Raw genomic sequence first — 13840 nt, 5'->3', positions numbered from 1 at the left:
CAAATAGATATCTAAATTAATTTCCACTCTTCTTGTCTCTTGCACTGTTTGGTACATTACAGCCACCATTAGCCTTAAAAGCTTCAACAACCAAATACAAATGACAGTAACATAAAGCCTGAGCTAAAATAAAATAAAAATTTCAAAAATCATACAAAAAGCTACTATCATCTATTTCTTTTCTTCCAGTCAGATTCAGCAGCTAAAACCTATTCTCTAGGTCAGAGTTGCATTATCAAATTTAAAAAACAATGTGCAAATGCAGCGGGCAAATATTTTTAAACTCAAGAAAATCAAGTTGATTTTAAATTTCTCTGGAAGGAAGTATTCTATTATTATCTTGTATCTTCCATAACTAGAATATTTGAATCACTTTCTTGCTTGGAGATTCAATCTTTCTGCTGAATCACCTAGCTTTTTCAGATCAGGTTTAACTTTCACTCCAAACATATTCAAAGTGGAGCTGTATTAAATTGACTCCTTGTTTTTTGTCATGACTGGAATCATAGATTCTATAGACGTCTGATGGCAAGAATTTTAAGGTGAATCACCTGATGTGTGTAAGTCCAGTCAAATTATCTTTTCAGATAAGTATGAACTTTGTAGAAAACATCCTACTTGGAAATCACAGTAGGGCTTACCAAGATCTGAAATACTGAATGGAACCTATGAAATCCATCTCTATGCTTAGACTTGACTAGTCAGGCCAAATCAAGCCCTAAACTATTTCTTTATTAATAAAGTTGATTAAAATCTTCACACTCTTGAGGTTGACTTTGGTTACATCTGTAGCATCATCATGATTTGTCTTACTGTCTGTTCTCTACAATATCTTCCATGTTCATTGATATTCTGACCATTTCTTTGTGTTTCAGCTGTTATCACTAGCAACCCTGTTCCTCCTTTTTTTTTTTTTTTTTTTTTTTTCTTTTCTTCATTTCAAATTGTCCTTGTGGCTTTGTTCATTAAGATGTACGGTATGATATGGCAGAGCAAATTGCATAATTTAAATTGCCCCTGGAGTCCTTGTTATAATACAGATTTTGGACAGCTGTTACTTTAGGGGAGGTAAATTCTTCCATGTACAAAGTCATCATCACATAGAATGTTTTTTTTTTTTTAAATCAACCCACCACACTGCTGTGTTTATATTCTTAAAAATTTATTTACTGTATACATTAGGTGTATTTGCAATCATTTGTGTCTGTGTCTGGTAATATCTTTAACCCCATTACACCAGCTGGATCAAGTTTGCTCCTGGCAGCCATGTTGGAGAAATGTCTCTTGGGCTTATTTTCATATGATCCAGGTATTGAATCCTACTTATCTAAGGCTGCATCCTGAATGAACATTTGTTTAAGCCTCTTACAGATAACACAGTGGAAGTCAGTTTTAAACCTTCTCACCTGTTTAAATGGGTAATTCAGTTCAAAGAAATAGTCTTTAGGTCATATCTTACAAGTGATAGCAATTAACATAGAAGTAGAAAGTAAAGCTACTTTGCCATTAAAATAGCTATTGGGGCCAAATTCTAAAATATCATGCTTCCTAAATAATTTCAGAAAGATGAAGTAGATCTTGCAAAATCATGTTTTCCCTTTTTAAAAATGTATATGCCTAAATAAACATTTTATGTTATTTTTTGGGAAAGAAAGGATTCTTTATTTTTCATATCCAACTACACCTGAAAAGATTTTTTTTAACTTGAAGGGACCACCAGTTTTTCTTCAATACTAGTTTTATGGATTTTGTAGTCATGTGACAAGAACTTATCTACAGTATGTATTAGACGTTACTAATGAAGGAAATAAGATTGGAATTGTCCTTCAGGGATGTCAATGGTATACATAATGGAGAAGTTCATAAAAGATGTTTTTGGCTCATTTGACAGTTGGAGGAAAGAAATTAGATCAGTCAGTCAATAACTACTAAGCACCTACTATGTGCCAAACATTGTGCTAAGCTCTAGATCCATCAGTAAGATTGAGTGTGTGAAATGACCATATTGGCTCTCTCTTCATGCAGCTAGGTATAAGATATCTATCTCTTGAGGTTTCACTTAGTCTAATTTCTTGCAGTAGACTGTACATGTTACTAAAAGTTTGAAAGCAGGTTATATTTGCCTTCACTCATTAAATAAATGTTTATTGAACATTCATATGCATATCATTGTGCTAGATGTTAAAGGAGATCAAAGGTATAAGGCATCAAACATAAATAACAAGGAACTCAACCAATAATTTCAATCCATGGTGATTTAACAGGGGAAGAGGGAGATGGTAGAAAAAAAGGGGAAACCGTAAGCATCAAATCTGAACTCATCACAGCTTAATTTTGTACTTGAAGTATGAGAAATTAAGTATGAGATTGGAAAAGATTTTTCTCTATGCTTTCCCCCTTAATTTCCATGACTTTATATTTAATACAAAAACAACCAACAGCCAGTGGGGCCTTGATACCTTTTTTCTTTATAAAGAACTGCTTTTATTATTATTTATTTGCAACATTGACAGCTCAGGATTAAGTAATAATCCTGAGAGATTTCTCCATTCTCAATATGCAAAAAGTTAAAATTATTGGTAGAAATGGAAAGCAATATGTGGGTAACATTGTGATTTACAGGTGATTATATAATTACGGACTCCCAGAATAAGGCTTTGCCATTTTCATCACTAAATAATTATCAACCCAAACCTCAGAAAACTATAAAACACACATGTTAAAAGTGCTTCTTTCACTTCACCATCCTTTCCTCCTTTCATACTCCCTTCCCTTCTTCCCCAACGTGTGTTTACTTTGACTTAGCCATTGGTTTTTCTTGTTAAATGAAACTATGGATTGCTATTATTTTGTGAAACACCTGGTTTGCAAATGAAAAGATCTCTGGGGTGCAGCAGCAGTACAAATCTAAAGACTTTTTTTTAAAATAAAATTGAAAATTACTTGACAATGAAGCAACCCCATTCCTGTAGTTCTTTGGGGAAAAAAAAATTTTTTTTTCCCACTCAAAGAAGCTATGGATTTAAAAGCAGGGAGAACTTTGTTACTACTCTATAATTTAGCTACCATTATAGGTTAAGATATTCTCCTGTCCATATCTTCATCCCCCCAAAAATTTTAATTAAACTATGACAATAGATGAAAGGAAAATTAGCAGCAAACCAGTGGGAAGTAATTCTCACTTACTTTTTGAGCATTACTTTTTTACTTTCAGTGGTTTTCAAGTGAATCAAGAAAAAAGAATTTCTTCCTAAATAATGAGCATTCATTAAGTAAAGCATCAGTATGAACATAGCATTGTTGGGGGAAGCCACACCTCCCTCCCCTTAGAATGTCAGATCTGAAGTGCCTTGATGATTGTGCAAAGGAAAAGAGAAGTCATTTAATCACTGATCAAAAAAGTCTATTGGTTCTTTATTGACTCTAGTTAAGAAAATAAACTAGAGAACAAGTATATTGAGAAAATGTCTGAACTACTTAATTTTGTTGAATTTTATGCTTATGACAATCCAAATTAATCCTTTGTTCACAATTACAGGCTACTTCAGTGCTTTTGGCTTTCATATCCTTTCCTGTAGGGTTCTCTTTTTCCATAAGCATATGCACACGTGCTTGGCACGTGCATGCGCGTGCGTGCGCACACACACATGCACCCCCCCCAAAAAAAAATATTTACAATTAATCTAGGTATTGTAAAATAGGAGTTCTGTAGATCAGTTGGGAAGAAAAAAGCATTTAAGTTTGTGAATTTAATTTTGTTCTAGGATTTTCATTTTCATTTATGGCACCCGTTGTGTTTGAGACCATGGACTAATTTATGGATTAGTTTTAAACCCCCAGTCTGTCACGCTCAATGAACAATTCTAAGTTGGAGAGAATCCATATGAAAGGATTAGAATGTGCCACAGTGGAGCTTACACATGACTGTTTCAACTAAATATTGCCCAGCTGCCTCTGATGCAGGATTTTATTTTTTATTTTTATTTTTTTTTTTGCAATCCTTGGTTAAATGCCTAGTGTCTTTAGGTTCACACATTATCAATGCTTTTTCATTTTACAGATAACATCTTATATTGCAACATGACATGTATTTGATACTAAATTTACTTCAGATTAATCTTTTACAACTAGTCTACTAAAAAGAGAAGCCAATATTAAATGAAATCTGCATATTCCAAATGGCAATGCTCTTCCTTGGATACTTTTTGGTTATACACATAAAATAGCTAGGGAGTCACTATTAAGATATCCTGAACACACAGGGTTTATAGTAACATGGGATTGGTTGGGTTGGGGAGGCAGGGGTGGATTTTTTGCCACATTAAAAAAATGTACAATACATTTGGCTTCTCTTTGTAATTAAAATTAAGAGGGACTACAAGTCTTCTCTAAATTCAGTTCTTCTTATGATCTATTTTTCCTGTTGAAATAGCTCATTAAAGACTGGAGTGGTGGTGGGGTGGGAATAGCATCAAAGTGAGGTCTGGAAGCAATGATCCCATTGTGATAATTCTTTTTCAAGTTTATACAATAATGTACGTCAGAAGCTTCAAGACTTAAATTTTGTCCATATTCTTAGGATTTGCTCAGATGAGATAGTGAGCCAGCAAACCAAGCAGGCATGCCGATTACCACACCATGCAGGGTCCATCTATTGCTGTGTCTCTACCCACTGTGAGTGAGGCACCCAAGCAAATTTTAATGCATAGAACAGCTCTCACTATTGGGAAATGTAGGTACCTTGCATGTGAAGCTATCATAAGGTTTTGAAGCAGATTGAGCTGTATCATCTGATGCTTCCAAAATACAAAATAGATACTAGGAAGGTGTCATTTTTAAAATCCCACCTATTTACTTGATGTGTTTCCTGTCCAGAGAAACTTTCCCCACTAACTTCCTAAATACTCTTGAATAATAAAGGCTAAGAAATAGTAATATCAGAAATCCCTACTCATACCTCCTCCAGTTTTGTTTCAAATTTTTTAGCTAGTCTGTGTTTCCCAATGCAGTCATCCAACCCAATGCAGTCATCCAACCCAATGCAGTCATCCAACTCATTGCTGATCATGGTATTGCCATTCCAGCTGCAGTGACTGTGGTGTGTGACTTTGATATATGTTTGCTTTTAACTGCTTGAAACATCCCTGGTCCCGCCAGCATTTATTTTCCCTCGCTGTGCTCTCCCGTTTTGGAAGCGGTTTGATGGGCTTCTGGCCCCAGGATGGGGAAGTGAGCTGCACTGTGAAGTTTCCTTCCTAATTTATTTTCTAGCTCCCACATAGGACCTGGCTTCCAGCTTCATTGGGTTTAATTTCTTCATAAAACTGACATAATGTGTTGCTGGAAGACAGTAAATTGGGGTCATTGGTTGATTCCAAGTTGTTATTTTTGAGGATTTTAATCCTCCTGTCTCCCCACTCCCCCCCACCTTCTTTTATTTTATACTAACTATGTGCTTGGTTACAATGAATATTTTAAAATATTGCTACAAAAACAGATAACCCAAAGTGTCAGCCCCTGTTCACTTAGGGGAGGTTTTCATATGCCTCTACAACCAAGCATCTCACATGAGTGTAGGTACTAGTCTAGTATGTTCATGATCCCCAAATTTAAAGCAGCAGATATCCACAGTTGACATAGATGTTGCCACCAAGAAGGGCAATACCCTGTGGAATGGGAATCCAGGTGTGGAATATGTTAAACTACAACTTTTTGTATTGTTTTGACTCTGATATTTTATGCATACAGATTTGAATCTGTAAGTAAGTATAGTGATTTTTTCCCTGTGATATATTTTGTTTGTTTTTTGTTGGTTTGTTTAATTTTTTTTGTTGTTTTTTTTAATTTTGATTTGATTTGATTTGTTTTGGTTTGGTTTTGGTCTTCATCTATTCTCCAGAAACTCAGCTATAGGCCACATTAACCTGGAATGATTTTTTTGGGTTAACTCTTGTTTATTCTGACTACTTGGAAGGGCTCCAGCTTCAAATGTTCTAAGGTGCTGAGGACAGCATGCCAACTGAAGGGAAACACCTATGTGAACTCATGTTTTATAATTTTTAAACCAAAGTGCCAGGCTCTTTTGCAAAAGTCATATATTCAATGCTTTGGTGCATTTAAACATTGCCTTAAGAATAAGCCTTCAGAGTCTTTAGCCCCAGGAGAACAATGCCATGGTATCCTTTATGAGGAAGGCAAGCTGCTTTACCATAGTTAGCCCTTGAGAGCTGTGGTAGCAGCCTGTGACTACAGGTGACCAACACATGTCATTTTACCATTCCTTTCCAGGACAAGAATTTTAGATGGAAGTAATCTTAATGAAGATGTGTAGAGATAGATGGATAAATAACTGTCAGACGCAATGAAGTAGGCCAGGAAAGTAAAGTTAAAATGTCATGAGTTTTGGCAGAAATTTATCCTGCCTACTCTCGAGCCAAAAAATAAAATAAAATAAAATAACAAAGAGTAAGACACTCCTTTAGTTGCTTGACCCCCTTAAGGAATTGCCTGTGGAGATGAGCCAGTGTGTCAAGCCTGGAGCTCATCAAAAGGCTCAGGAAAACCTCAACACTATTGGAAATATATGAAAAAGAAACAGTCCATGTTTCTTTCTACACTCTGGGTCTCAGATATTGGGTGGGAGAGGAGGGAATCATCTCCTCTCCCAGCTTTAAGGAGCCCTGACTCTTGGCAGTCCCAACAATGATGTGGCCTGTGGATTGCAGTGTGAACGGACGGTTGAATGCTTAGACTTTAGGAATTTAGTGTGAGCTGAAGTGGCACACACCAGATTGTGTGGGCTTGTTTGCTTCTGCAATGGGCATCTGCCATTGGACTGGAACATTTTAAGAGCCACAAAGGGAAGAGTGGCCTAACCACGGTTTCCATGTGTGTCTAGAGAAACCAATCTGTGAAAATCTTTAATCTGTTCCTCCCTACGGCCTCCTAGTTGCTTGAATTCACCTGCTAAACGTTGCTGAAATAATGCACTGGATGGAAAAACTTGAACCATATGTTCCCCTGCAGGTGTCTGGGCAGAAAGCAGTTGAAAAATCTTGCGAGAGTGACTGTTTCAGTGACTCCTAATTGGTGATCAAGAAGCTAGGGTGACCAGGGAGGGCTGGGTTAAAACAAAGGCAATGTTTGAATGTATGAATTCATTGTTTAACCAGCCTTCAGATTGAGCTTTTCTGTCACAGTCCTGAGAGCCTTGGTGCGTTATGAGCCATCCACCAGTCCCTGAGTTTGCACTGGTGGTGTTCCTCATCACTTTGCATGTTCCCCTGACTTTTGACCAGCAGTATTCGCCCTGGCAAGATTCCCTAGATAAAGAATTTACCGTTTCCCTCACTGGCTCTCAGCTTTGAGCCCAAAGCATGTCTTAAAACAGTGCAACTCCCTTCAAATGCTTTTTTGCTTTTCATTTATTATTGCTTGTCACGCAATGTTCTTTGAAAGCTTGCTCATATATTATCTGTTCCATTTTTTCCATTTTCCCTTTTTTTGCATGCCGTTCCTCCTGTTTCTTCCCTTCCTCCAATCCTCTGTTCCCGTGTGTAGACACAACGGCGACGACAGAACCAGCAGTTCACGGTTGGTATCACATTACTGTTTATCTACTTTCTCAGCAGTGCTGAGAGGCAAGGCAAGCCTGGGAAAAAGAGAAATGGAGTCTTCAAGGGAAATCGTGTTTCAAGGAGACTGATCTTATAAATGGACCATAATTTTTAAGGCTTGAAAGAATGTCTAGTCTTGTCATTTCTGTTGTGAATTCGGTAGCCAATTGTTGCTGTCTGGTGCTAGCAGCAATTTCTACTGGATAGAAATGGTCTTAGTTTATCTAGCACCCATTGCTTTTCTGTGATGCTTCCTTTTGGCATCACTGAAGCAGATCCTTGTAATCACGTGAAATTTTAAAAATGAAAACTTCCTTGAATTCCTAGCATCTGCATTAAAATTTCAGTATTCTTTTTAATTTTGCTAGGATGTTATGCTGAATATATTTTTGAAGACAAATCCTATTTCAGTCATGTAGTAGTTAAGTCAATAGTAATTGAATAGGGATTCTTTTGTTATCCTAATAAGTTAACCTAGGAGGGAAATATTTTTAATCACTCTCCTTTAAAAAACCAGCAAATTGTACAACTATTTGCCTTTCTTCCTTCTTATATTTTTAATATATGTCCTTCTAGATTTGACATGAATTTGAGAGACAGTGAGAAGTAAATGCAACTCTGGAGGGGACATCCCAGAAATCTCATCCTGCTTCTCCCAGTTCCCCTATTGACTTACTTCTTGGCATAAAACAATTCAGGGCCTGTTTTTCCCTCAACCAAAGTCATCACCATACTATATGACCACTATACTCATAGAAAGACTTGGTTGAAAATAAGCCCAATTTTCATCTTAAAATTCCCTGGGAACTCTTTATAGCATAGGACCTAGTCTGGTCCTGTTAACATGCTACACAAAATTTTAAAAACCTTCTGTTATTCAGTAGGGCAAGAAACATAGTCTTATATCCCTGTGTTCTTCCAAGGGCAGCAAATTCAATTGACAGAGAAGTGTTCTGCTGTTTGGAACTGTATTTCCCTGAAACAGGCCAGTTGTTTTAGATATTATCAATAAAAAACACTAAGCAAAAGATCCATCATAGTCTGTACCCCAGAATTCTACTTAGCTCTATATCTTTCACAGACCATCCATATATTGGTGATTTCTGATATGGCATGGTGAGGCACAGAAACAGACTTTGACACATCTCCCTTTTCTCCTGTCATAAATACAAAGGAGAATGTACATTAATTTAAATTAAAGGATGAAGTAAATTCAAAATCATGCTAAATCAATTAAGTGTTAAACTTCAGATTTCTGAAGTAATGCCCCATTGTGCTTACTGCTACTCTAGCATTGCACTCCATTAAGCTTAGTTATTTGTAGGTTTAATCATTAATTGAGCACTTCCTGGCTTTTATCGATTATTCTTGAGGCCTTAAAGTTATTTTAATGTAGTTCAAGAGATTTGTTCTCAAGTTGTTAAAGAATACTATATAGCCTGCCAGTGAATTATTAAGTAGGAATTTAACCAGACGATCCCTGAATTCCTTGAGAGATTATTTTAATTGACCTTTTATGTTTAAATTTTTGTATATTCCCCAGTTTATGCTCCAAAAGGGCTTTTCCTACAGATAAATTCAGATTTTGAATAAGGAAAGAGTGATCCTTATAGTTCTGGCAAGCATGAGCCCCCAGAGTTAAATCTGAGTCATACAATCTGGGGAACTACCATGGTGCTATGTCTTTTCCCATCATATAGCTTAGGGAGTCCCAGATAAGAAAATGTGGGTGGATCCATGTGATTCCACCACCTCTAGGGAGAAAAAAAAATCAAAGTTTGTCTTTAGCAAAGATGCTTTGGGAAGGAAGATGAGGTTGGAACCAGAGATCTTAGGTTTGGCTGTGATAATATTCTCTGTTTCTTTGGACAAGATTTGAAATCTTTAGGTCTCTATTTCCTCATTTGTTATGAGTTATAAAGTTCTAAATCTAAATCCTATGAATGGATGCCATAACCTTTTCAGTTATAAATCTGTAAGCCCACTTTCCTGATGAACGAGTCGATAATATTCATTCAACTATTACAGGTTGGGCTTTAGTTTTCTCATCTATAAAATAGAAGCTATATTATGAAATCTTTAAGGGCTCTCCCATCCCTTCAACTACGATACTCTATAAAATTTTTACATGAACCAGATTCAAAGTTTTTCAAGACAACATTGATAAAAACATATATATATATTTTTTTTAAAAACAGTGCAGATTGCCAAGGGAAATAATTTCTTTTTGAAACAGTTTTGGAGTATAAATTAAAATCTTACAATGTATTTGCAGTAGGAAACTTTGTTAATAAATTTCAGGGGCCACAATTGTTTCAAAAAGAGTATCTCATTTGAATTTCATAAACTAGATGTCAATGCAAGAAAAGTATTTCAGTAGTAAAACAGGCATTTGAAAAAAATAGAACATGGGCTCAGCATCATCTTATCTGTCCGTAGTCTAAAAAAAAAAATCCCATCAATAGCATATGACAAGGCATCATCCAGTCAGAAAAGAACATGTAAATTTACCTGAGTAATAAGTATAATCTTAATTAGTCTGTCTGGCCATAAAAGGGGAAATAAGGGCTAGGCTGTCATATGACTCCTGGAGCAATCTGTTTTTTCTACCCAAGACTTTCATGGTGTCCCAGATAAAATGCCTTAACTCATACTTGAACAAGTCCTTTTGACTCAGAGAAAGGGATATTTTTCAGTTGTGTTCAACTTTTTGGGACCCCTTTGGAGTTTTCTTGGTGAAGATATTGGAATGGTTTGTCATTTTCTTCTCCAGCTCATTTTATAGATGAGAAAACTGAGATAAGCAGGGTTAAGTGATTTGATGAGGGTCACACAGCTAATGAGTGTCTAAGGCCATATTTGAACTCCCGAGGATGAGTACAGGTCCTGCACTCTATCTATTGCACCACGTAGCTGCCCTGCAAGGGACTTTCCTAAACAGTTAAATAATGTCTCAAAGTAATGATTTCACTTTTGTTGAGGTTGCTCAGCAAGTTATCAGGATCCTGCTTTGGGGGAGGGTTGGAGGGTGGGGATGAGAGTAGAATGGAGTTAGAATGAGATGTGTGTGATCTTAGAAAGAAGAAGGAGGGGATCAAGTTCTAAAGTATTTGAAAGTGATTTATGCAGATCCAAATTTCCTCAAGTGAATGGTCTGAATTTATCTCACTTCTTGAGTATCATAGCCCCTCCCCCTAGATTAATCTAAAAGAAACCTTTCATTAACCAGATGGGTAGGAAAACCACTAACCAATTAGGTTTTTATAGCAACTTAAATGACAAGACACATTAGGTGAGTCTGTTATGACCATCTTACTGGTCTTAAAAATTAACCCTATTTTGGATTTAGCTTTATGTTTCTATTTTCCTTTGTCAAAAGGAAGAATAATTCCCTCTGAAGACTCATTAAAATGTTTTGTTCAAGCTTGTGTTGCTAGAGTGTGTATGAAGTATACCAGATGTTTATATGTATGTTAGCTATTTGTTCTTATCAGTATCTGATTGGAGTAAGCATGTATATGGAAGGTTAGAAATGCATGGGCATGATTCAAAGCCAAATGGATCTCTTCTAAAATAAATAAATTAATGTAGAGTTTAAAAAAACAAACAAACAAAAAAAGTGTGTGTAAGAATGAGAATGTAAGGCCAGTATGACGTGTGCTAATATTCTGTGAAGGAAGTACTTGAACAATTTCAGAGCTCCTGTTTAAGACCTGGATGGGAAGAGTCCCTTATGTGTGCATGTCCCAACAATCCTAGAGAGCCCTCCCTGCCAGGCCCCTTATCTCATTGGTATGGAATTGATGGCAGGAATGCATGAGTGAGTTCAAAGCATGGATGTTGTCCTTTTTTCTTTTTGGTGTGTGGGTGTGTGGTGGGGTTTTTATGATTTCAATTTGGGAATTTTCCTGTAAGGGTTTTGGGTTTTTTTTTCCTCTTTTCTTTCTCTGCTCTGTCTGTCCCTGTTCCTTTCCTTCATACCCCATCCCAATTCCCCAGTTCCCACTAGTCCCATCCTTAGAGCTCTGATAACAGCATGCCTGCCCCATGGCTAGGAATAGTGCTTGTGTTTCTGCTGCACTGTGGTCAATCAGCTGGTTTCCTCACTGTTTGGGTTTGTCCATGATTTACTTTTTATTCCCTTTCCCCCTTTAAGTCCACCTGCCCTTTTGCTTTCCACCTCTTGGCTGAATTTCCTGTGAATTTTGATATCCCAAATCACAACTTTCAATAGGTTAAGTACCAGGGCCTACAATGGAATAGCAGCACTACTCAATTCAAACTCAGAACTCTTAACTAAATTTGGAGAATCATTTTTCATTTTTAAAAAATATGTTTTTGGCCTTTGCCAGGCTCATATACCTAGCCTAGACAACTTTCCCATTAAAAATCAGGCTTTCTTTTTTTCTGATTTATTTTATAAATAGGGCAGGCAATAAGGGCTGTGATGGAATACACAAAGCACTTGGCAATTTTCTTATCTGCTTCCATTCATTCATGGGCCAACTCTTAAATCAGTTTAAAGGAAAATAACCAGCAGTGCGCATTATTACAAACGCTATATCCACCCTATGTGTGTGTACTTCTCTGCACATCCCCGTATGAGTACAGAACAATGGCATTCAAAGGCTGTCATTCAGTCAAGGGACTCTGCAGACATTGTCCGCTCTACAGGAACAAGGCGAAAGAGGTTTCTGAATGGCTGCAGAACCTTCAGATTGTGTCTCAGCCTTGATATGCAGTCTGGAAACAATGTTTTACTATTTAACTGTGGAAACAGAATTTCTGCTAATGGGAAGAGGGGGGAAAGAAAAACTCTACAAAAGCTGACAAAGCAGGAAGAACAGGATGACTGAGCTTTTAGATTAAAACTACTGGGGGTGTCTGAACTCTTATGGCTGGTGAAAAGAATAATGGTTTCCATAATATGGCCAAATGATCAGATGTATGTTGCTTAGATGAGAGAGTTGCTTTTAATCATCAAAATAATAGTGGAGTCAGTCAGTAGGCTGTTTTTATTTTCTGATATTAATTTTATTTAATAATTGCTTATTGAGATATTTTGAAAAGGACAGCCTGAAAAGACTTCTATCAGCCCTTGAGTTTCATGTGACCTTGAATTTAACTAAAACTCTTACCTTGGGAGAAAAAACAAACAAAAAAAAGAGGACACCTAATTTTCTGGTTTAAGATTGACTACGTTCCTAATTTTTTAAATCCTAATTCCAATCTTATATTGGAAAGAAATGAATTATTCTAATGCCACAGGTGTTTTGTGAGAAAGTTTTCAACATGCTATGGCAAATCAGAAAATCAGAAATAATTATCTCATGTTCTGCCTTCCCCAATCCCATACCAAATAAAAAAAACAACATAGCATAAGATTGAATAAACTGTGCGCTATGATTGTTGAGAAGTTCTTCTTGGACAAAAAAGTGAACTTCTAGAAGGTCAATGAAGTTTAACAATTTCTTTGAATACATTTTAATTGGGAATTACAATTAAGATCTGTTACACTTGCTGTGAAAATTTAATAATAAAAATCAAGAAGTAATTTCCCACATATTTTAAATGACTAGCAATTTAATTTAATCCTGTGCAGTAAATTTTGTAAACTTACTGCAGGTAAAAACTAAATTGTTGATGTTAAGTTTCCTTTTGAAGATTCTTTGCTTCATGAACTATACCTCTATTATATTTTTGAGAAAATGAATTATGAATATTTTTAACTAGAAATGGCTTTCCAAACACAACTTTAATTGAAGCAAAATTGTATTTGTCCACATTGCAAAAGTTTCTATAAGCCCATTGCTCTAAGAAACCTCTCATAATTCAATTTACAGAGGTGGTCATGGTATGGGTAGGGCATAATAGATTTGTGGGAAAACAATGATCGTGCAAAAGACACATTTATTGCTACTAATCTAAATGGTTTCCCGCTTTAGCATATAATTCAAGATTCCAGATGAGTTGGTGTGTTTTAAACTTTATGCTATTGAAAATGACAGTTTCTTCTTTAATGAGGTGTATATCAACTGTCTGCTGCTTTCTAATGGGGAAGCTTTGCATATCAATGATACTTTATAAACATCTTTGTCTTTATTTAAGGGGGAAAAAAACTGTTACAGAAAATTAGTTTTCTAACCCCTCCCCCCCAAGGAAACCAACCTTGAGCAATAAAAATGCCTCTGCAAAACATCATTGTTTAGTATGGTTCAGTGGAT

The 13840-nt window shown here is 36.2% G+C and overlaps 1 protein-coding gene across 6 annotated transcripts in view; it reads left to right on the top strand.

Moving 5' to 3' along the window:
- Positions 1-13840, top strand: part of CADM1 (cell adhesion molecule 1) — a 348388-nt gene that overhangs the window by 317505 nt on the left and 17043 nt on the right. For 4 of the 6 annotated variants that reach the window (XM_031961273.1, XM_031961270.1, XM_031961269.1 and 1 more), the window contains one exon: positions 7561-7593. The exons of the other annotated variants lie outside the window; for them this stretch is intronic. In XM_031961273.1, coding sequence (XP_031817133.1) covers positions 7561-7593 — 33 coding nt within the window. The remainder of the gene's footprint in view (positions 1-7560; positions 7594-13840) is intronic. 6 annotated transcript variants of the gene reach the window in all.

This window comes from Sarcophilus harrisii, chromosome 3 (genome assembly GCF_902635505.1).
Source record: "Sarcophilus harrisii chromosome 3, mSarHar1.11, whole genome shotgun sequence".
Taxonomy (NCBI): Eukaryota; Metazoa; Chordata; class Mammalia; order Dasyuromorphia; family Dasyuridae; genus Sarcophilus; species Sarcophilus harrisii.
Note: the sequence above shows the minus strand (reverse complement) of the source record. Positions and strands in the feature narration are given on the sequence as shown.